Source organism: Parasteatoda tepidariorum, chromosome 4, assembly GCF_982258835.1.
Source record: "Parasteatoda tepidariorum strain Cologne lab strain chromosome 4, Ptep-v5.0, whole genome shotgun sequence".
Lineage (NCBI taxonomy): Eukaryota > Metazoa > Arthropoda > Arachnida > Araneae > Theridiidae > Parasteatoda > Parasteatoda tepidariorum.
The window spans coordinates 23,485,142-23,511,604 of record NC_141758.1 but is presented as its reverse complement, the minus strand read 5'-3'; the positions used below and the strand labels follow the sequence as shown (position 1 = coordinate 23,511,604).

At 31.2% G+C, this 26,463-nt stretch overlaps 1 protein-coding gene across 1 annotated transcript in view; it reads left to right on the top strand.

Moving 5' to 3' along the window:
- The first annotated feature begins 9,974 nt into the window (after positions 1-9,974).
- Positions 9,975-26,463, top strand: part of LOC107441908 (uncharacterized) — a 195,311-nt gene continuing 178,822 nt past the window's right edge. The window contains exons 1-5 of the mRNA XM_087160784.1: positions 9,975-10,123; positions 17,032-17,167; positions 19,084-19,177; positions 19,666-19,792; positions 24,790-24,932. Of these exons, the coding sequence (XP_087016910.1) occupies positions 17,102-17,167; positions 19,084-19,177; positions 19,666-19,792; positions 24,790-24,932 (430 nt within the window). The 5' untranslated portion in view covers positions 9,975-10,123; positions 17,032-17,101. The remainder of the gene's footprint in view (positions 10,124-17,031; positions 17,168-19,083; positions 19,178-19,665; positions 19,793-24,789; positions 24,933-26,463) is intronic.

Sequence of the window (26,463 nt, the reverse complement as noted above, 5' to 3'; positions counted from 1 at the left end):
ATCCAAAAGACAAATGAACTCCTAGATCAAATATTGGGAGAAATTTGCCTTCGTGTAGGATTTTTTGATGGAACTAACCAGCATTTGCTTTACATGAAGAGAAACTACGAAAACCTCCCACAGTTATTTTGACGGCAAGGGAGTTCTAACCCGTGAATAATATTATACGTCTGCACTGAGTCTTTGCGATCCGGGCGCAGAATTCGTATAAACCAGTCACCGCTGAGATTCGAGCCTGGGTTCTGGGTCAACTCATTGGGAGGCGAGTGTTCTATTCCCTGAGCCGCCACATTTATAGCTTATAAGTTTTAACTTCACTTTTTAAAAAAATTATAAATAAAGAACGTTTAAAGCCAGTTTTTTTCCTTTTCCCCAGGTTACAAACAGTCCTGTTTTGCATTCGATTTAAGTTCATTTGATTTTGGATGTTCAAAATTTTGTTTTTGTGTGGTCAAATAATATTTTTGCCCACTGATTTAAAATGATTTAGATCTACTAGACGTAGGAATAATTTGTAATTATTTATAAAAGTTCCGAACGATTAAGCTCGAAATAGGAACGATTAAGATTCCAAAATAGACTGATACTTTATGTTTCAATTAAGAACAGATTGCGTATCAGAGATCGTGACTCTTTCTCATGGTACAAACAGCTCTGACTTTCATTTGACTTTTGTTCATTTGATTTCAGATGTTCAAATTTTTGTTTTCTGTATGGTCAAGTTTTGCTTTCTGCCTACTGATTTAAAAGGACTTCTCCTAGACGTATAAACAATTTAAACTTATTTATAAAAGTTCCGAATGATTAAGCCGTATCTCAAATTAGGCTGATACATTATGTTTCAATTAAGAACAGATAGCGTATTTAGAGATCGTGACTATTTTACAGCTAATTTATTCGAATGTTTCATGGATCATGAATCAACATGAATGAGTCGTAGAAAACAAACGAAAACATTTTTACGCACGCATGATAAGTTCAAGTTGAGTTCTACTGCTTGCAAAAAAAAAATGAGACAAAGTGATAATAACCTTAATGATGTGACAAAGACACGCGCTAGGATTATCGAATTTAATTATGATCAAATTCTTAAGAATACTGTCATTAACAGATTACACTTATTCATTATAAGTACTATTGTTTTAGAATATGGTTAAGTTAGTGTAATAATTATAATGGTTTTAAAATATTCTGTAGCCGTTGGAATGTAAAATATCTATTGTATCTAACCAAAAGCCAAGAAAGCTTGTTTATAATTATGTTAATGTATTTCAATGTTTCAAAAGAAGTGTAGCATACTTTTGTAATTGAAAATTTCATCTTTAATTAAAATTAGACAATTTTTGTTTTAAATACCCCTTACAGAACTTTAATTTTTTTAAGGTTTATTCAACGTTGTTTTGAGGTGTTAAGGATGATTTAAAGTTTATTTGAAGCAGACTTCAAATACTACCTTAAAAAATCAATTTCCTAAGGTTTATAATCAAGGTGTATAAATTTGTTTTAGTTACTAAAACTAAACTAATTCAGTGGTGCGACAGCCCACAGAGGGCCAGGGCCTACTGTGCCCATCTTAGTTTTCTTGACCTTAGGCTCTGGGGTGCAGGAGCAGATGTTTCGGTCAGGTGGTCAGACGAACGCGGAACCCCCAAGGTTTAGTTCCCAAGCATGCTTGGTACTCATTTATCGACCCACTGAAGGGATGAAAAATTGAGTCAACTTTGCCTGGCCCGAGGATCGAACCCAGGGCCTGGTTTTATTAACACTTGAAGTTGTTTTGAGGTTGATAGAAATCTATCTTAAAGCAACCAGCTTAGAGATGTTGCTTTTGAGGTGTGCAGGATATTTTTTCTACCCTTTGAGCAAATATGTATATTTTGAGATATGAATAATTTCATTCGATTTCAACTAAAAGTATTGCTGAGCTATACACGAGGTTGATTTTATGAATTGTATATGAGGTTGAGATTGCTGTTTATTGATGAGGTAACTTTTGGGGCGAAATATAACCTCATTTCTTTCCTCAAATGCATTTTTTACACCACTCAACCTTAAAACAACCTAAAAAAATTACTTTTTTCATAAGGGACAAGAATGAAGAACATTCACGGAAGAATCATAGGACATAGCATCTTCTTCACTTCAATTAAGAAATCCTTGAATATTATTAAGTAAATCTATAAATTTACTTTCTTTATGTAAAACTAAGAAAGTAAGAAGTTTTCTTAAAATCTAGGCATTTCATTATGTCATCGTAGCACGTTTATCAAAACCTTCCAATATCCGTATGAATTCTTTGCGCATCGTGGCAATCAAAATAATTTAAAAGTTAATGAAACTTTAATAACTCGGGGGAATAACTTCTTATTTTTGTTTTCTGTTGCATGAGATTTTTGAATAGATCTTAGAAATCAAACCTACAATCAGTTTCTCTCTACAAATTGCAGTTTTTATGCCATTTAATAATATATATTCCTGATCAGGAACTTTAAAATTCACTCGAGTGAATACAAAGTGTTCCCTACTTATCTGCTACGTGGGGAGTGGTAATTATAGCATGTGAAAATATATTTTAGTTTAAGATGCGATACTTTAATGTCATATGTTTTTTTGTCTTAAATGTTACTTTCAAAGGAGCTGAAAAGTGTATATGTAAGTATATAATCAGATATAATTACATATACACTTTACATTCTTGTATATATCTATACAGTGGTGGCCAAAAGTGTGGACATTTTTTGAAAGTTTCATGTTTTTCATCTTTGTGTGCTTGTAGAATTTATTAATTTAACGTTTATATATCAAATTGAAGGTAGATTAATGTAGAATTTAATAATAAATACAGTACTACAATATCTGTATTGCAAAAAAAGTTAAACAGCTAATAGTAAGATATATCTTAGATTTGCATTTTTTTAAAGTGATACTTACACAATCAATACTTAGTAGGATAACCCTTATTTTTTAAGACAACTTCACAGCGTCTTTTCATCGAGTGAACGAGTGTTGGGAGTTCATCTTTCGTAATCACATGGTGCCAAGAATCAATTATATCTTCAATAAGTTTTATTGGATCTCAATCTTTTATTGGATGGACGTTTTTTTCGTACAAGAATTTTCATACGTCGCCACAAATTTTCAATTGGGTTGATATCAGGGTTGTTTCCTGGCCATGGTACTATATCTATGCCTTTATTTTGAAACCATGCTTTGCATACTTTTGCTGTGTGGCATGGAGCTGAATCCTGCTGAAAAATAAATGGTGCGTTGTTGGGGAAGAGGTCCCTGATGGAAGGTATCAATTTTGGTTTCAGGACAGTTTCGATGCATTTTTTGGCATTCAGGATGCCAAATCAGGCCGAAAAAAATGCACAAGTGCTACTACCGATAGAAAAATTTAACGGCTATGCCTTCAAGATAGAAAAATTTAACGGCTATGCCTTCAAGATAGAAAAATTTCATCTGATGCCATTAGATGTGAAATGAATGCAGCGGGTATTGCAGTAAGTTCAAGAACAATAAGAAGAAGGTTATCAGGATTTGGACTACAAGCTAGAATTCCAAGGAAAAAACCATATTTAAATCAAAAGCAACGTGAAAAACGAGTTAAGTGGGCAAAAGAACACATTAAGTGCTCAGAAAATAAATGGAAGCAAGTAATCTGGAGCGATGAGAGTAAAATATCGCTCTTTGGTACTGATGGTAGAAAATACGTGAGACGTAGAGTAGGTGAAGCACTTCATCCTGATTGCATTGAAGCAACTACAAAAAATCCAACAAATGTCATGATTTGGGCCTGTATGTCTGAAGATGGTGTGGGCCGAATTCAAGTGATTGATGGCATCCTGAATGCCAAAAAATACATCGAAACTACCCTGAAACCAAAATTGATACCTTCCATCAGGGACCTCTTCCCCAAGAACGCACCATTTATTTTTCAGCAGGATTCAGCCCCATGCCACACGGCAAAAGTATGCAAAGCATGGTTTCAAAATAGTGGCAGAGATATAGTACCATGGCCGGGAAACAGCCCTGATCTCAATCCAATTGAAAATTTGTGGCGACGTATGAAAATTCTTGTACGAAAAAAACGTCCATCCAATAAAAGACAACTTATTGAAGATATAATTGATTCTTGGCACCATGAGATTACGAAAGATGAACTCCAAACACTCGTTCACTCGATGAAAAGACGCTGTGAAGTTGTCTTAAAAAATAAGGGTTATCCTACTAAGTATTAATTGTGAAAGTATCACTTTAAAAAAATGCAAATCTAAGATAGCTCTTACTATTAGTTGCATAATTTTTTTTGTAATACGGATATTGTAATACTGTATTTATTATTAAATTCTACATTAAATTACTTTAAATTTGATACCTAAACGTTTGTATTTAAGTGAAAATTAATATATTCTACAAGCACACAAAGTTGAAAAACATGAAACTTTCAAAAAATGCCCACACTTTTGGCCACCACTGTATATATATATATATATATATATATATATATATATATATATATATATATATATATATATATATATATATATATATATATATATATATATATAATATATAGCTTGTATATATATTGACTTTATAAACTTGTACGTTTCGAGAAAAGATAAACCTAAATGTAAATTTTATTTTGAAAAAAAAAAAAAAAAAAAAAATCCGTAGCTCTCGGAACAGAACTAATTTCAGACTTGCAATCTCCACGCACGAATTAAGTTAGATCAAATACTTGTTCCCAAGTGTGACTAATTCTTAAATCATTGACTTTCCCGTTACTTTCTTGGATAAATTAGATAAATTGCAACCCAAGAGTGTAGGTATTCTCTAAAAACTTTGTGATCACTAGACACATTGTTGATTGAATTTTATAAAAGAATATGCTCGCATTTTTTTTTATTTTATAAATTGGTATGCTACTGTCTGCAACAGGTTTTTAAAAATGGTAAAATTTACAAAATAGTATTACTTTAAAGGGTTCACCATAGAATGATTGGAGGAAAGTGATGTTTTACACGAACTTTTAATTATAAAAATTTTCTGGTCGGAAAAATAATTTCAAATTAAATTAACTGAGCCAAAAAATCTTACATAAAAAAAACCAAAATTTTGCACCCATTAAAAAAGATTCACATATAAAGAGGAGATAGTTAGCTTCTAGATATAATTATAACTTCACCGCCACTAGGAAAAATTTTTCATAAAAAACGCGTATGTTGGCAGTTGTGCATTCAATACTTAAAAAATAATAAATAATTAAATATTAAAATTTTTCTAAACATTGCTTTTACACATTTCTAAAGATAAAATTTTTGTAAGATGAGAATACATTGAAAATAATAAATACAAGAAGCTTAATGAAATTAATCGTATTGTATATGGTTTGGTGTGTAAGATCCGATTGTAACGTTAGAATTAATGATGTTAATGCATTCATTTAAAAATTTTAACTACATCTACAATGATGCCTATTTGTGAAACTAAAACACTATACTCTGTTGCAAGTTAAGAAAAAAACCATTATCCTTATTAAGAGAGAGCCTATTTGCATCTAAGTGTACGCCAAATAGATGCCAAACTCCCAGCGCGAATTTATATGAACTTCGCCAACTCTTGAAACAATGTTGCACAGCCTTCTTTTTGTTTGTTTTCTTAAATCGTGTGAAGGACGAAAAATAAAACTTATTGAATAAAAAACTATAAAATGATTATAAAATAAAAATGGTTTCTAAAAATCTTAACAAATATACGACTTTCTGTTCGCATTTAAAGAAACCGATGAAAGAATAATTAGTACTGTTTCTTGCAGACGATTTTCTTCTACAGGGAAACAAAAGTAAAAAAAAAAAAAAAAATTAAATAAATTCGTTATCTCGCATTTGATTTGCTAAGGGCATGTCTGTATAAGACGCTCCCTTTTTGGTGATCCAATCAAATCCAATGTTCTTGCAACGTCATATTGTTTGCTTCTTTTTAAGAACAAATGTTCTACTGACAACTAGAGACTGTTCTACTAGCGACATATTTATCAAAATATGTCGCTAGGAAACCAGTAAGACTACGAAACAATAACCATTTTTAAATAGTTCTATATATATTGTAAAAGACAGCACGAATTAAATTTCTGTCAGACGAGTTTATTTTTTAAAAGCTTTTATATTGTTTTGAAAGCATTTTTATGTAATTTGATATCCAAATGAAACGGAACTATATTCAGTCGCGGATGATTACTTAAATCTTAAACAGCAATGATGTTATTTTCTTAACTTGCTACGGAGTATAATGACTGTGAAACTCAAACACAAGTTTCCAAAATAAGTTTTCTTCAGTCTCCTTATCTTCCTACTTAACGGTATAAGAGTTCTTCCTTCACTAGACTATAAGTCTGTAGGAATTCTGAAGCAGTGAAAATAAATGGATGTAATCTCCAACCACTGTTCGCTTAATTAGTAGAGCGTTGCAATATGAGCGTGAGATAAAACTGTTCATGACATTGATATTGAAAATTTGTTATTCTTCTTTCGAGGGCAGCCTCTCTTCAAATGTCATAAATAATTTGTTTCATTTTCATTTATTCTTTTTTTTTTTTCTTTCCGGGTTTCTTTTTTTTGTTCTCAGGATGATTATTGGAGAATATAGTAATCTTCCTTGGCACCTTCCTCTGAAAGGTTTTCGTTGTGTGTTTTGAAAAGGATTTACAATGGGGTTAATTTAAATAAAAATACTTTTTTTTTTGACAAGAAAATGATTTGAAATCGTTCAATGCGTAAGTTTTATTATTAACCTAATTTTCGCGTTTGCCGAAATGCTCGCTATGTGTCATAGCAATTTCGCATTGTTCGTCAAAAAAGGCGTATTTTTAAAAATCCATATTTCAAGAACATTTCAACCGATTTCGCTTAAATTTTGTATTATGCCATTTAAAATGACATTCTTTAAATTGAGACAAAAATTTCTATACCTTACAATTTGAAACTCTTATAAAATAAATAAAGTTATTAACACCAGGCTTATGGGCGTTTCTTATATACCTATCTCTACGAACACACATCAATTTGACTCATGAACCAATACATCACTAGGTTTACGTACTTTTCTTATATACCTATCTCTACGAACACGCGCCAATTTGACGTGTGAAAGAATACGTATAATTGTGATTCTTAATTTAATAAATTCAATATAGTAGATTTTTATCCACCACTAATTCTAAATAATTCGCAGGCTTAGATAATTCACCACTTTATATTTTTTCAAAATTTATTTAGTTGCTATTTACCATTTTTTAAATTATTTTGGCATGCCCGGAGCAGTTGGCATCTCTGCACTTAGAAACCAATGTATATGTATACTATAAGAAAAAAATGAAGATATGAGATATATATTTATGAAATATTCTAGCATTTTATGTTTCAATACTCGAACTAAGCAACTGAAACCTTTAAAATCTGACATTAATTGACATTCTGCGTTTGTTCTTTCTATTATTGCTTATCGGCAACAGTTTTTTATCGCTTGTTTTATTTGAGATAACGATAGCGGATAATGAATCGAAATATTGTTGGTACATTATTATTTATTATTGATGTGATAATTGCTTGTTTACTCAGAATTTTGTATAAATTATGATCGCGTCAAATTGACGCATATCCGTAGAGATAGGTATACCACATAGAAAATTTCAAAGCTTTTGAAGAAAATAACCTTCAATATATATTTACCTCGATCGATGATTAAAATTCATTACAAAAGATAAAATAAAAATTCAAACGGATTTTATAATTTTCCTTACAAAGCTCGAAATGCGTCAAAATGACGCGTCCCGTAAACCTAGTGTTTAATAAAATAATAAAAAAACATTTACTAAAAGTTACATTTTGTATGAAATCATCTTTGGATGAACAGATTTTATAATTGCGCGTGAATTTTTTTTAATTCACTTAAAAAGTTCTCGAGATATGATAAAATACGCAGAAAATAAAATTAACATTAAAGGGTACAAACTTTGAACAGCTCTCATGGCCACATTATTATGACAATATTTCTCAGTATGGGGCTACTCCCTATATTTTAAAAGTCGAAAAAATATATGTTATTCGTTTTTGCGTCTGATTTTGTATATTAAAATATCGATGCACTAATTAATTATCATAGTTAAGAAGACCTCTTCGAAACATTAAGATTGATTTCTAGAACGTGAAGATTCAATCATTAGATCAAAAGTTATTTAGGGTAGTCCATTATTTAGTTATTAATATATTTGTATTTAATTTATTAATATATTTGTATTTTTTTCTTTTTTACCCACTGTACTTGTACAATCGTGTACGCGTTACGGCAAAAGCCCAAAGTTTGGTAAATTACCTGATCTGGTTTTACCGGAAAAAACTCTTTACTAACTCATTGAAAAGAATCTTTCTTTTAGCAGAAAATGTATTGAAACATTTTACACGGCAAAACTTTCGGCACAGCTTGAAAGTTCCTGCTTAAAGCTTTTAGAAATGGTGTTAATTTTTTTTACCCATTTAAAATTTGAAAATAAAATTAACATTAAACATGTAAATTGTAAAATTTGCATCGACCAAAAGGAGAACAGAAAGTTAAAAGCTTCTTTTATAATAGCACTGTAATCCGAAAAAGCGCTTTAATATAACTATTGCAATTTTGTAGTATGATTTTGAAATTGTTCAAAGGAAGTTATAAGCCCCCTTACCACATTTGGTTGACCCGAATTTTACATGGGTAAAAATGATACCATTTCTAAAAACTTCGAGCATGATCTTTCAAAGTGTGCTAACAGTTTTGCCATGTAAAATTTTCCAAAACATTTGCAGCTAAACGAAAGTTTGCTTGCATAAAGTTAGTACAGAAGAGTTCCATAATTTTTGTCTAAATTCTGAAGTATTTGTCAAAGTGGTTTAGTAAAAGGCAAAATTATGCTTTAATATAATTTCATTTCGGCCTTTACCAAACATTTGTGGTAAAACCTTGTGGTAAGTCCTTTTACCGGAAGTCGTTAGAAGTCAAAATTAGCCCAGACTTCATCTGAAAGTTCCTATTTTTACGAAATTATGAAACTTTTTTCATAGTTTTGTGAAGTTGTGAAAATAGTTTTGTGAATTTTTGAATAAGCGTTCTGTTTTGTAGATTCTGTTTTGGAATTCAATGTTGATTGTTTTTAATTTATTAAAAAATGTAGTTTAATTGTATTCTGAATCAATTTTGCATTTATAACTATCGTTTGTACCCGTGTTATTAATGCGCAGCATTATTGGTAATTATTATATATTCAATATCTTAGCAAGACGTAAAAATCACGATATATTGCGAGAATAGATTTCAAAAACCGTTATAGTGGCGTTTCAAAATTATCGGAGCTTCGCGGTTTCAAACACAGTTTTTTTCTTCTAGATATCTGCTTGGTATTACATTACTTGACAGAAAACCCCCAGAATGTTAATATCAAAATATTGTGACAATCTGTAATATTTCATGAGAACTTTTCAGAAACATGAAATACATTTTATGATAATTTGGAGAAAACTTTGGACGCTTTGCTTTAGTTCGATTGCTCTGAAAATTCCCCCCCCCCTTAATTCTTAAACGTTAGAGCATTTGTGATTGTAATTTATAAAGAAATGATTGACGACTAATGTAATGTAGAACAATTATAAAGTTACTTAAAACTGACAAAAGATTTTTTCGAGTACAATAATTTCTTTTGTTTTAGTAGCACGATGAGTTATTTATCTTTACCAAGAGCATAAAGCAATTAAACCACTTTTTTTATAAATTAACGAAGTGATTTTTATCGTTTTTCTTCACGTATTTATTGTTGGTGGCTATCTCTTGAAAGCCGTTTGTCAGCAATAATTTTGCTAAGAAATTTATAAAATCAGTACAATATTTACCCACCTGATAATGTACTGTTTCTAGTATTTATTTTGAGTAGTTCGTAAATTGAATTGAGTTTGTTTTCGTGAGACTCGCAGAAAAATCTTTTCGGGGAGAAGATTCTAGAATTCATGTTGTTTAAAAGAATTTTGTAAACTCTTTGCTGCAAATCTGATAATAGCAAGATTTTTTTTAAAAAAAAACTTTTTTGTAGCAGGTAATTAAATTTATGGTTATTTTACTGATTTTAAAAGAGTTTTAATTCAATTTATAATTGAAAGATTTATTGAAAAATATGAAATGATATGTTTTTATAATTCTTGAAAAAGATACATTTTGTTTTAAGCTTTTATAATTCTTGATTTTTAATGTTTTTATAATGCTTGAAAAATAATTCACACTGAGCGAAATTTCATAGTTTAATCCTTTATTGCGTAATATTTTATTTCTGGCAATTAGAAATAAGTGACTGTGTGAAGAAAAATAGTGAAACATTTATCTTTTAATTAAATAAATAATAAATATTGAAATCTCAAAATTAAACATTCTAATAAAACCAATACTAGGGATGTCAACTGCCCCGGATTCAATAAAATATTTCAAAAAATGGTAGAAAGCTAAAAACTGAAATTGCCATTTAAACGGTTAAACCTTGTTAAAAAAGAAAGTATCAAACGAATGTTACCATACTGTAGCTTTAGTACAAATTTAAATTATTTCATACATGCTTTTCAATTTTGAGGCATATTTATAACATAGTTATTGTATAAAATATCTCAATCCCTTAACTTGCCGGTAATATGTTAATTGGAATAAATAAAATTGCGTTCCTGATTTTTGTTGTTGTCAAAAGCAAATATTTCCATAGTACACAACAGCATATACTATAAAGCAGGGCTGTCCAACTGCAAAGAGCCCACGGGCCAGAATTCCGGTCACTGATCACCTGGCGGGCCGCAGTTTGAAAAAGTTGAACAATAACCTCTGACCTCTTATACAATAACAATTAATAGTTGAATTATTAATTATAAAACAATGGAACAGAAGGATTATAAAACAATTTGCTTACATTTTAATGGGAAAACTGAGGGCGATCAGCCTGAATAAGAAGTTGGCAGGCCGCACAATATGTGCTGGCGGGCCAGATGCGGCCCGCGGACCGCCAGTTGGACAATACTGCTATAAAGCAATAGGACACCTGCAAGTGACGCAATGTGGATGCCTCAATCCTGATAGGTTGTTGAATAGTGGTATTTGTTTATGTTAGCAACTGTTCTTTTCATTCTATTTCATGTAAGCCAAGCCCGTCAAGTATCAATTCTCTTAAATGACACATTCTATACTCTTACACAAAGATTTTTTCACAAGCATTTCAATTCTTTCGCTATATATATCTTACTTAACCCAAAGACAAGCATGCATCCATGTAAACAAACTAACTTGCATCGAAGTTGCCAGGTACACAAAACAAAAATATATGACGGTTACAAGGTTAAGGTAAGTAAATGATGTGGACGATAAACATAATATATTTCAACAAATTCGATGTGCGATATGGCGCTGCATTTAGTCAACTTCACATTTATAAAACTTCACATTCTTATCACTTGACTATTAAACTTAACATTATTATCTCTTGTAGAGAAACTTAACTTAAATTTAATAAGCCATTTTGTTTTAATATCAACAAAGACCCGTAAGAAATTTGTCTAATCACGGCTTTTTAATATGCACGTCGGCCTTATGTTCATACAAATAACAAATATTAATTGTAAATATTAACAGTATTTTAACTTCGCATTTAATTACACGCGTCTAGGTTGAATCTGTAAACGAAAATAGTTTTGTTTCCGAAAGATACCGAAATATTTCATTTGCTTTGTTTTTATATCCAACTTGTCTTCAGTAGAAATATACTGAAGATTTTTAATTACGTTTCTAGCTGTGGTTTTTGAAATATAAAGTACAAATGTTTCCTCGATTACAAATTCGATACTTAAAACTGCACCGATTTTACTCTTCGTTTGATATTTTTAGTAAATAAACTTTTGATCTTATTTGCTTGGGTTTCAAGATTGTATTTTAATCAATAATTTAAATGTTATCTATTCAAACATATTTTTACTTACTGAAACATCGTTTTTTTTTAATTGTTTCGCAGACGATAATGTTTTCACTTAGTTCTTCTAACGAAAGTAAAGAGTAAATATTTCGTGACAAACTTTCCAGAAAAATAAACTTCCGGTTAAAACTCATGTTTAAAAAAAGTATTCTAGTTCAAGGTTAAACAATTAACTAATACACTTGAAAGGCTATTTTCTTCTGAGCTAGTGAGAAGCCGCAGAAATTGAAAGACATCGAACAAACTTCCTGTTTGAGCGAAAGAGTGATTGAAACGTATGAACGTAATTTCTAATAGCTACGCAAATTCCATATTCGATAGCATTTGCAATAGGTTTTTCCTCATTGGAAGCAAAGGTTTTTCATATATATATATATATATATATATATATATATATATATATATATATATATATATATATATATATATATATATATATATATATATATATATATATATATATATATCGTTGTTCTCACTTCTCTGGTACGTATGGCATAGTAGAAAGAAGGCGATAATATTAGATCAACTGGAAAAATCTGTCCAACATGCCATGTTATAGAAAGCATCATTATAGATGTGTATTGTTTTCAATTCATTTATAACCGCCCTGTGATAAGTAATTTTAAGTCTTTCTCTTTTTTCTATTGTCCTGAGAGTTCCAATTTAAAACTTGTCTTTTTGTTTTTCTTTTCTTAGAATTTATGCATTACATTTCATGGAGCCATTTGATATGTACTTCTTAAACTATTGTTATAAATACTTAAAGCTATTTCTCGTTATTTTTATTGCAGTAACTTCTCTCATATCCATAAAGAAGGTCATATTTACCTCTAGCATTGAATATTCTAATTTCTTGGCGATTTCTAGCGGTTCTTCTATACAAATAAATATTTCTGAACAATTTAAAAATCTTCAATAAAATTCTTCTATACAATTTCAAGTAATATTATCTCCACATGTGCTACCAGGTAATGTTCATTGAATTTGACAAAGCGAATCTAAAATAATTAAATATTTAAATACGCTCAATAAACTATTTTTTGATAGCATAGTGCTATAAGCTAGCGATTATCACTGATGTTATCTTTAAAATATGTGAAAAATTGAATCGTTAAATTTAAGATAATGGCTAACGATTAACCAATCAGAAAATTCCATTTCGTGTTTCGCTCATCCCGCTAGAACGAATTGTCGTAGAATGTTTGAATCTCGACAGTGACCTTCCTTGTGCTTTGAACTATCTGTATGCCAAGTTTCATAGCTTTCGGTCGGATGGTTTAGGAGTCTATAACGAACACACACATTTATGCTTGTTATTATATAGACATTCATTTATGTATAAATAGATTATGCTTGCAGCTATCAGAATATTTCATTTTCTCTAAGTAAAAATATTTAGATCCGAAAGGGTGGATAAGAAATTTTAATTCGACAGTGGAATATAATATTAAGAAATTTTCAGCTTCTTTACAAGAAAATCAACGCCAGTGTTTAATTTTTTCCAAGTGCATTAGTCTTAAAAATCAAAGTCCCGCAGTGGATAGATCGTAGCATGGTTCCCAGTAGAACACCGAAGTCAAACATCAATGACTGTGATCAGTAAGCGAGTGATCACTTTGATCAGTCGACGTAATGACCGAGGGTGCACGGTATCGGTCTTCGTTAAACTGTTCTACCGTAAAGTGCTCGACTTCTCTCGCAGGTTGTTAGGCTACCAAAGTGGAGGGGCCATCCCCTCTGCAGAGGATCAAAATTGTGATGGCATGTCTTCGGATCACCCTCTGGGATGTTTTCCTGACCATCGCCAAGCACATTGTACAGCTCTAGTGCGATGTAAATAAAATAGCTACCTTAAAAATCAAAAATGATTTCAGATAATAAGCTAAATGAATTTCTTTCTATGTACCTACCTCAGTACCAAAAATATTTTAACCCTTTAATGGGCCATTTATTTCTAGTAAAGGTAAATTAAAGTATTTTTGGAATTAAAATTGATATAAGAATAGTAATTGATATTAGAAAAAAAGAAATCATTTAGCTTATAAAAAATTAATCTAAATTTTAATGCCATTTTTTTTTTTTTGGTGGTAAGTATATGCCGCGACCTATTGGGAACTTATTGACTTTTATTTTCGTTATTGATAATATGAATTTTATAACTGCTACAGACTTCAAAAGGAATTATGTATTTTAAAGCTTTTATAAGTTTTCTTAAACTGTCAAATGATTACCAATTTTATTCAAACGCACTTCAAGAAAGTTGAAGTTATTAACAAATGGAAACCTACATTAAAAGTGGTAAAAAAGTTCTTAATGGACTTAAAAATTTGGTGGCAAGTATACTTACCACGGCCGTAGAAAGGGTTAACATACCAATACGAGAATATACTGCCTTACAAAGGGTTAACTTAAGCAATAATAATAAATTAACCTATTAGAAATCACATGAAATTCAATCACATGACTTTTCATAAAGCACTAATGTTTCAAACTGTAAAAAATATTAAATAGAACACTAATTTAAAAAGATATGGCTAGGGAGGAAAAAAAGAATGAGCTTTTTCACCTATATTCATTCTTTAATACACCAAGGGGGGATATGGGATTTAAAAAATATTTTCAATAGTTGCTGTTCAAGTTCTCTTTCGTGCACCACGTGACGTCGCTCCTATAAGCCCCGAAGACTATGTGTTTAACCTACATCGAACATACTCGTTGTTTCGTTTTCATTTTCTAAAGTGAAGTGATATTTGGAGGGGAAAAAAAGAATTGTGGAATAAAAAAAAATAGAGAAGGGGAAAAAATCGCGACCTGGTTTCCATTTGCGGAACAGAATATTTCGCGGCATGGAATTCGACATTGAGATCACGTCTAAAATTGCGTGAAGATTGTTGAAGATTAGGTCGATTCGGTTTTCTTCTATCGCTTGTTGACAAGAACAAAAGGAGGTAGAATTATCTTGTCGACTAAGTCGAAAGTTATGGCAGTTTAAGATTAGATGAATAAATTGCTTATCTCTCGATTTAATAATATATCGAAAGATCGTGTTCTTTATTTGCTAACAGAGCTGGTAAAAATGACGCTTAAGGAATACCAAATTTCCATTGCAGGCTATTTTAAAACAAAAAATGTTATGTAAATGAACAACGACATGGTTGTGAATCGTGACGATAACATGCAGTTTATAGGAAAACGTTTGAAAATTAAGGTAATAAAAAAAAAAAAAACAGCCAACAAGGTGTGCAATAATTTATACGAAGCATTAAATTAAGAATATTTTAATTAATATTTGCTTTCTACATTAAATTTACTCACTTTTAAAGTTAAAGCGATTGACAAAACAATTATTATTAAAAAAGTGACATAATAGATCTAAATACCAAACATAATAATTTTCAACCTTTGCATGCACCGGAAATTATTTTATTAAGAAATCCCCTTATTCAGCTGTTTAAATAAACCCGATGACATATTTCAAGTTTAAGTTTTTCAAATATTGTTACAAGCAGATAATATGCAATAAATTATTTAGTAACACTCAGAAATATATGTAAGGAAATATGTAAGTTAAATCTAGACTAATAATATCATGTTCTTGTTAAAAAGTAATTAATTTGACTCATTTTGAACATTAAAATTTAACTAAGTACATTAAGTTTTTAAATTTTATTTTATTATTTTTGAATTTTTAATAAATGCCTTTTATAATTTTTAGCGTTCAATGATTATTTATACAAGAATTGATCAAGATAATGGAAATACATATTCATACCGGATTTTCTGGAAGATTTATCTTATTTTATTATCTTATCTAATTGTGTTTTAAATGGTGGATAAAATTAAATCAAATATTTCTCTTTATTATAACTTTAATTCAGTACTACTAGGAAAAGAACTTTTTGGTAGAGCGTAGAAGATGGCAGATATGCTATACTAACCTTGGATATACAGTGCGTCCCCCGCCTCCAAAAGAAACGGACCACCCTGAATAACTTTTGATTTAATGATCGGATCATCACGCTCTAGATCTCAATCTTAATAGTTCCTGAGGGTAACTTCAAATATGTAAATTAATTAGTGCACTTTTAAGTTAATTAGTGATGTTTTAAGTTACGACATACACAAAAACGTACTTTCTCTGAATAAATATACCTTTTTATTATTTTCATTTGGATTTCTAATCTCCAAAATACAAAGGGTAGCCTCAATCTTGGAAATATGTTCCCCATAGTTTGGTCAGGAGAGCGATCCAAAGCTTGGACTTCTTAATGTCGACTTTAATTTTTGCGTATTTCGCCATATTTCAAATACTCTTTAAGCGAATTGAAAAATTTGTACACACAATTATGAAATACGTTAATTTAAAGATGATTCCTCGCAAAAAATAAATTTTAGTGAATGTTTAATATTTTTTTATTGTTTTATTTAATAGTGGAAATTTTTTTAAAATTAAGGTGAGCAATTTTTTGCATCATTTTAAAGTGTGTAAATTTATATAGCAATATACAAAATTTGAGCGAAATCGGTCGAATAGTTCCCTAGAAATTAAATTATAAAGAAGTTGTATATTTATTTAATAAAAATAATTTATTTAATGAAAGTAATTTATTTAATAAACAAATGAAATATTGTTTTGTATTATGTAGGTGTTTTATACAGCAATTAAAAGGAGTATTATCAAACAAACATTGAAAATTACAGGCGTAGCATGAAAAGTAATTTACATCTGATCAATCTATCTAACAAATAAAATGCATTAAATTTTTTCTCACGCCTTTTATGTGTCATTAGAATACTTTCCTAACCTAAATATTCATCTAAAAATATAATGCTATCACTCAAGCTGTTAACACAGAGGTAATTTTAAAAGCAAACAAATGATTAAAAAAAATAAAATGCAAATACCACTTTCTTCAAGTGCTATACAAAGATTGCTTTTGTTCATCGTTTTATGAAGAGGAAAAAGATGCGTCAATGTGATTGTTCTTCATTTTTTTCAGATGCAGTTCGAAAAAGAAAGTAAAGATTGAAGTGTAGGAAGAGTGGGAGGTCAATTATTTGACCTAAAAGATGGAAATATTCAATCAAGTGCGGCTGCTGTTAAGGCGAAATGTTGCTTTACGTCTCAGGCAACCGGTGAGTTGTTGTTGCGCTGCACATCTTTGTTTCACTTGTATGAACCTTTAAAATTAAATAGGTAGTCCAATAAACGCCTTTTTTCAAATCGCTATTTAGATTTCTGAAGAATCTTTAAAAGCGAATGAGAATGTCATTTTATAACCTTTTTAAACCCAGCCTGCACGATCGTGCAAGTTATTTATAAACTCAACATGTGCATTGTGGCCAGAGCCGGATTATACCCTCCGTAGGCCCTAGGCATAGCCGTTTTTGTGCCCTCCCCTCCTTCCCCAACTCCTCCCCTCTTTTCAAAATATATGCTAAAATTTTCTTGCATATTTTTTTTTTATACATTTTTATTAATATGGATTTTTATTTACGAATTTGTTTATTGAACTTTATCTGTAATACCGACATACTGCCGATATTGCAGTTGATATCGATAATACCATTATGATTAGTTCGATCGATAACTATGTAAACACTTCACGTCAACAATACAACAACAAACCAGCAAAGAAAACAGTAAAATTGATAGTGAGATTAATTACAAGAAATATTTATACAGTAGAGAACCAATTATCTGGGATGCTCGGGACCATCGCTATCCCGGATGTCTGAATTTCGCAGTTTTCTGGATCGACCAAAAAGTGTCATTAATCGATGTTTTATCGAACCCGAATTACAAGGAAATTACACAAAAATTTGTCAGAATCTGAGATTAAACTAAAAGCGCAAAATTTGGTGAAAATTTACTCATCCGATTTAGAGAAAAACTTTGTAGATGAAGTTTTACTATTTTCAAATTTATATGAACATAAATCTGCACAAGAAATGTTGAAGGCTCAAACTAAAGATAAACTTGTGAATACTTTTCCTAACGTTCACATTGCATTAAGAATATATTTCTCGATTCTTGGATCAAATGCAGAAGGAGAAAGATCTTTCTCCAGATTAAAATTGATAAAAAATTATTTGCGTTCAACAATGAATCAAGATCGTTTGGCATCGCTCGCACTTATGTCTATTGAAAACGACATTTTGCGTAGTTTGGAATTCGACAGCATAATACAAGATTTCGTTGAATCCAAAAATCGCAAAAAAGTAATATATTAGATCATAAGATTCTGCAAAATAATTTATTACCGAAAAATATTATATTTTTATTTGTATCTTCATAATTTTGTGCAAAATACACTTGTTGTTTTTAAAGCTAAATTATTTTTGTCAACAAATTTTTTTCTCCCAAGTTTTTCGTAGTCCCTAGGCACGTGCCTAGTGTGCCTATAGGTTAATCCGGCCCTGATTGTGGCAATATATTCATTATAAAACAAGTTTCAATTGATTAAAAATTTTCTTTTCTCATAGCTACCGTTTTAGTATGCATTACAAATGCATTAACAATGCATTAAATATTAATGTATGCATTAATGTATTAAAATATGTATTAACAATGAATTACAGACATACATTAAAAAACCAAGATTTTCCAAACACCTCTTGATCTGAAAAGAGGAATAAAAAAAGGTCAATTTATTGTTTTTAAAGCAAGATACACCTAAGTTGATCATACATCTTTCCTTAAGCTAGCCGGGCCTGATATAGAACACTGCACATTACTTAATCAGGGAATTACAAAAAAAGAGCTTACAAAAAATAACAACAATTAAACAAAGGTTTTCTAATAATCAAGGAATAAAACAAATTTCAATTTGCTTCATTCCTTGTCAACTCATTCATTTCAATTTGTTTGTATTTAAAGATAAAGAATAAATATTAACCCATGATAATTTTTTTTCATTTCCAAAACTTTTCCTTCTGTGAATTAGCCTGAAGTGGCAGTTAAAAGTGTTAAGGAATAATGATATTTTATTAATATTGTAAAACATCAATAGCTGTTATTTGAATAAGCAATAACCTAAGTTATTTTTCAGATAATTTTGGCTTTGGAATTACTTTGGCCCGTGGCTATTTTTCTTGTTGTGATGTCTACACGGATTGCAATTCCACCAGTGGCTCAACAAACATGTAAGACATCTTTTTGTTAGTTTTTCTAAGTAAGATATAAAAATTTTAACATTCAGAGTGGCTAATTCTTTACAGTTGACAGTCATGAGGGGACTTAGGCAGGACACACACTGAGGAAGCCAACGGTAAGAATTAGGCACACAGCTGGCGAATTCCTATAGTTTTGCATCAAGATGCGCAGAGGCGATTTGAGCAAGCTAATGTAAAATTAAGGGAATCTGCCTCTCCTGTGCCTCTTACTTACCGATTGCTCCCTCAGCGTGTAACCTGCCTATTAGAGTCACCTATCTGCAGCAAAGGGGATATATTGCTGTATCATATAAGCTTATCGTTGCTATGGTAAAAGGTTATGGTTGTTTTTATAGATGACTTCAATGGCAAGTTAGAATCGTATTATTTGTATCATCTACTTCATCTTACTTATTTACTCATTTGTATTATTTACTATTATCATGGGATTTGTACTTTTAATGAATTTCTCTTAACAGGTCATTACAAGGCTTGGGCTCTACCGTCAGCTGGAGTTGTATCATTCGTACAGTCAATGATCTGTAACATTGACGAGTGCCAAAATAAATCTGAATACGAAAGCATTCCTACATACAAGGGATCAAGGTGAGCATTCCTACATACAAGGATCATTTTGAACAAGCAAAATATCTGTTGTCATTGAAAACATTGAAATAAGAGGTCACCAAATGGACAATTTTTTTTTTAAAATTTGCTTTTTATACAATACACTATTAATACACACTGTTTTATTAATATTCATATCTATATTTGATTTTAAAATATCGCAAATGTCATAATTTGAAAACAATTCTTAGCTTAATGAATGAGATGTTTTTTAGTCGCATGCCTGCCAACTTTTTCCCATACATCAGAACATTTTTATTTATGTATGTAGAGTAGTAAATTTTATGATTTAACATTTTATTATTGATTTAATATGCACCCACACCCACTTACACACACCGAGTAAATATATATATATATATATATATATATATATATATATATATATATATATATATATATATATATATATATATATATATATATATATATATATATATATATATATATATATATATATATATATATATATATATATAAAAATCTCTTGTCACAGTTTTAGTGGTTAAACTCCTCCTAAACGGCTCGACCGATTTTGATGATGCTTTATATGTATATTCAGTAGGTCTGAGAATAGGTTTATAACTAATTTTTTTTTCATTTTTTGGACAGATTTAACGTATATTTTAAATATATCTTTATTTAATCATATTCCAATCCAAACTAGACATTGGAACATGATAAATCAAATACAATATTCACGCACGTTGCAACAAGTCATATTGAACTCTAATACTTATGCTCGCCCTTAAAAGAAGAACATCAAATATATTTGCAAGTATGTGAATAAAGGCAGTGATATGGCAGTATTTCGAGTTGAAAATACCAACGTGACTGCTCTTCCAGTGAATAACAACGATGAAGTAACGCTGTTCCAAATTGGCCGGTACATCACCTCCAATGAAGCTACTATGGCTCTATGGCTACAGTGTTGAAACACTGTAAAATTATCATCTGGGATGAATGCACTATGGCACACAAACATTCGCTTGAGGAAACAGGACATTGAAAGATATAATAAACAATGACAAATTATTTGGCGGCAGTTCAGGTGATTTCAGACAAACACTTACCGTCATTCCGCGTTCAACGTGCGCTCATGAGATCAATGCTTGCTTGAAATCATCTCCACTATGGAGTAATGTTGAAAATGTTCAACTAAAAGTAAATATGCACGTCCAAATGCTTCAAGATCCATCTGCTGAAACATTCTCAAAATAATTGTTAGATATCGGTGATAAAAAAGTTACTAAGGATGAGACTGGATGCATAAAATTACCGGACGATTTCTGCACAATCATTGATTTACAAGATGCTCTCATTAACCTAATATTTCCCGATGTTCACTGGCAGAAAGGGCGATTTTAGCAGAAAAAAATGTGGACGTCAACGAATTGAATCTGAAGATACAACAGTTATTGCCAGGTAACTTGGTGACATATAAATCCGTTGATACAGTTTGCGATCCTATTGAAGCTGCAAATTTTCCAACAGAGTTTTTAAACTCATTGGATTTACCAGGCATACTACCGCATAATTTAAAACTCAAATTTGGATCTCCAGTTATTTTGCTTCTTAATTTGGACCCACCACGGGTGCGCAACGGCACGCGATTAGTCGTTAAAGAATTTATGAACAATGTTATCGAAGTCATTATTTTCAATGACAAATTCCGGGGTGAAAGTATATTACTTTCACGAATACCTGTTATACCCACACATGTGCCAATTCCATTAAAACGCAATCAGATCCCCATTAGATTGGCATTTGCATTGACAAGGCCAAAGAATGTCTTTATGTGTCTTAGATTTCAGCACACCATGTTTTTCACACAGACAATTTATACGTGGCATGCTCTCGAGTGGGCAAACCATCCAGCTTATTTGTGTTAGCTAAAGATGGAATGGCAAAAAATATTGTACACTCCATTGCACTAAGAGATTAACATTGTTGACTAATATTTTCAGAATTCGTTGTATATATAATTTATAAAAAAAGTTACAATACATTTAAAGAAAAACTATTATTTGGTGTGTTGTTTCACATTCCGTCATCGTTCACAGCGCTCCATGCCTCTTATGCCCCATGTCACAGCGCTCCATGCCTCTCACTCATATACCACACTTACAATAAATAAGATATATTTTCATACTCTAGAAATAATTCATATGGCGAAACAACGTTTGCCGGGTCAGCTAGTATATATATATATATATATATATATATATATATATATATATATATATATATATATATATATATATATATATATATATATATATATATATATATATATATATATATATATATATATATATATATATATATATATATATATATATATATATATATATATATATATATATATATATATATATTTATATACATATATATATATATATATATTTATATACATATATATATATATATATATATTTATATATATATATATATATATATTTATATATATATATATATATATATATATATATATATATATATATATATATATATATATATATATATATATATATATATATATAATAAATAAATAAATACAAGGAAACACTAAGAAAGTTAAGAAAAACAATAAGTATCATTTATTGCGCTTAAGCTGCAAGTAAACAGCACTCATTAGATAAGTTCAAAATGAAGAATAAAACAAAGAAAAATTATAGACATATGAAAAAAAGGGGGTGGGAAATAATAAGTTAAAAAATAACAAACAACATTTTATTTAAAAAAAAAAAAAAAAAAAGTGAAATGTTAATTAAAAAACCGGAAAAAAAAACCGGAAAAAAAGATATAATCTTTTCTTCAGCCCACACGATTATATCCGCAAAACAGAGTGCTTTCTGATATTGTATCAATAAAGCCAAAGCAAAATATATTAATACAATAGTGTGAGGAGCACTCAAAAATTTTTTTTAAAATAACTACATAAAAATAGATCATAAAAAGTAAATATAACATGTTATATTTACTTTTATGTTATATATATATATATATATATATATATATATATGTATATATATATATATATATATATATATATATATATACACTGAAGAGCCAAAAAAACTGGTACAGGCATAAGCATACAAATAAAGGAGTATGGAGCCAATCAAAGTACAGCGCTGCGATCGGCAACGCGTATATAAGACAACGAGTGTTTAGCACAGTTCTTAGTAATAGTGCCTGGCTAATCTGCAATGAAAAGGAGAAGGCCCTTCAGTCACTAATGGAACAAGAGCCACCGCCTGAGCCTAGTGTGCTTAATTCACAGATTGAGATTTCAACTAAGGATACAGAGACTACTCAAAATTTGGAGATAAGTGAGGAGGCCTCGGCCTCAGAGACAGAATCCCAGGCTGAAATTGCTATGGAATCAACCACCAAAAAGAGAAAGAGGGAAAAAGAAGAGGAAAACAACTGATGTAGACTCAACAAAACCTACAAATCCTCCTTCTTATCCTCTAACTCCACCGGTGAATTCTACGTCAACCCCAATGGAAACACAGGAAGAGAACACAGAAAAAGATCCCGAGCCACGCACCAATGTTCAGAATGCTCAGCCACCCAAGAATCTAAAAGTTCTCATCCGAGGGCTTCCGTTGGACTTTAATTCGGACATTATTTCCCTTGAATTAGGGAAACAAAAATCTAGAAATCCTGAAAGTTGTTCAGTTCAAGAAGAGAGTGGAAGGGGCCTATAGGCCACTCCCACTTTCATCTTCGCCACTTCATCATCTTACCTGAGATAGCTAACTACATGAAGATCTTCCACATCGAATTCATTAAGGACATTCCGATCAGTGTGGAGAAATTCAGAGGCGGCCGGGGGCCGATACAATGCTTCCATTGTCAAGGCTTCGGTCACTCACAGCGAACCTGCACTTCCGAGCCAAGATGTATGAAGTGCGCCAGTGGCCACTATTCATTTCAGTGTAAAAAAAGCAAAGACTCTCCAGCTGCATGCTGCAACTGTAAAAAGGACCATACCTCAAACTTCTCTGGGTGCGAGGCCCGCCCCAGTAGAAGGAAAACCCAGACTAAAGCCCATACTCCTGCAACATCAGCTCATCGCCTTGTGACACTCATGAAAGAACTGCAAGAGCTCATGAAGGACCAAGAGGTGCTTAGTATACTACAAACTCTGCTAAAGGGGTCTTCCACTTCCCAGTGATGATCTCCCTTTTCCTGAAATGACTCACCACTATAAGGACATATTCTCTTCAATATCATATTACCTATGAACTATTTCGACTTATCTAACTTATGACTCAACAGATTCGATGAATCGGTATGTGGCGCTTCGCGCCAAAAGCCGAGATTTCACCTATTCACACATCACATCGCACAGTTCTTAGATCGGTTACTGCTGCTACAATGCCAGGTTATACAGATTTAAGTGAGTTTGAACGTGGTGTTATAGTCGGCGCACGGGAGATGGAGCATAGCATCTCCGAGATAGCAATGAAATTTGGATTCTCACGTACGACCATTTCACGAGTATACCGTGAGTATCGGAAATCCGGTAAAACATCAAATCTACGACATCGCTGGGATATTTGGGATGACTTGCAACATGATGTTCAGAAGATATCTCCACCCCCTCTTACTCCCACTAGTTTATGGATAGCCCTGCAGGATTCATGGTGTCAATTATCTCCAGCATTACTTCACACATTGATCGAATCCATGCCACGTCGTGTTGCGGCACTTCTGCGTGCTCGCGGGGGCCCTACACAATATTAGGCAGGTATACCAGTTTTTTTGGCTCTTCAGATATATATATATATATATATATATATATATATATATATATATATATATATATATATTAGGAGCTCAGTGTTTCGTAATTTTTATTTGACACTAATTCATAGTAAAATTATTTAAGAAAAAAATTTAGAAAAATCGGAGAAAAATTATTTTTGGGTTTTGTAATATTATTTTCTTCTTATTCCATTTAGTGTTCAAGAGCTGGTATCGAATACACTGCCGTTGATAATGGATGAGAGCATAACAGAATTGGTACAAGCACTGCCAAAAGGAATGCGGCTTATGAGAGTGGCTGTTGACGCTTTGTCAGGACCAGATTTATCTGCTCTTCTTGGTAAGTGGTTTTTGTAATTAATCTTCTACAACCGCAATGTTTTTTAAGATTGAATTTGATTTGTTAAAAAAAAATCCTTGATCTTATTACCTAACATTAATATGATTTTTAGGACGAGTTTTTTTCGTGGGAATGTAGAAGGGATTTTCAGAATTTTACCTAGCGTGGAGAATTGCCCATATACTCTTTGTTTTGCATCTTATAACAAGCGATGAACAGCCGACCCAATTTTGAGCTTATGACTGTCAATGTTCAACTACGTAGCTTTGTAATTTTGGACCCAATCCAGAAGACAAGGGATTTCTTGGATCGTACATTAGGACAAACTAGCTATCGTGAAGAACTTTTTAATGGAACCAAGCTGCATTAGGATAAAAAAATCATGAAAACCTCTTACAGTTAGCCTGACGGCTAACCGTGAGAGGTTTTTATGATTTTTACCACAGAGGATATTTTACGTTAGTACTGCGATCGGTGCAAGCCGGAAGCAGAATTCGTATTAGCCAGTTACAGCTGGGATTCGGACCTGGTTAACTTCATTGGGACAAATACTGCTTCTTGGCAGAGAGCAGAATTAATCAGGTGATAAAATCACTTCCCATCGACAGTTAAAAATTTATGATGTTTAGGAGAAGTATAGTTCTTGTTAAAGGTACATGAATTTAAGGAGCTTCACTTTTTAACGGGCAATATTTTTTCAGTTTCGCTTAACTAATGAATTTATTAATTATACTACATTTAATATTTAACATACATTTAATATTTAACATATTTTTAATATTTATTAGAGTTCAATAGTTTTTTTTAAAATTAAATTCTATTTATAACACACTGCGAAATTTTTTTCTCTCTTTCTGTTGCATGAGAGTTTTAAACAGATCTTAGATGCTTTCGTGTCGTTAATTTTTAATCTGCAATCTGTTTCCTTCTCCAAGTTTTTTTTTTTTAAAGGCATTTTTAGTTTATTAATTGTAGAAATGTACAAGTTTAAAATTTATATGTATATATAACAATGGTCACAGTAATGTTGCGACAAGCTTCTGGACACATAGTTTCAGGAATGAAATTGCATAGAAATCCATGCCTGGAGATGTCGTCATATGCCGCTAGGGTCGCTACCCTTATTATAAACTGTTTTTTAGCGTGATTCTGAAGAGGTAACAATAGGAAAGGGCCTCTTGACTTACGACAATATTTCCGGGTGTTGTCGGCCATGGTTTCCTATGCAACTTTAATCCGGATGATGTGTCTTAACTCTCCGAGAAGTTTGTCACAACATTTACGCGATCCCTTGTTACATACAACGTTTTTAAGCATGTACATTTCTGCAATAAAGGATTAAAAATGCCATTAAAAAATCTGTACTGTTAGAAACAAAACTAATTTCAGATTTGCAATCCCTATATCCGAATGAGGCAGGTTCAAGTATTCGTGTAACTCCAACAAAATGTTCTCCGGTTTAATTCTTAAAATCTAAGATAGTTCGAAACAGTTTTTTAAAACTCACTCTAATCACGTGACTTTTTAAATT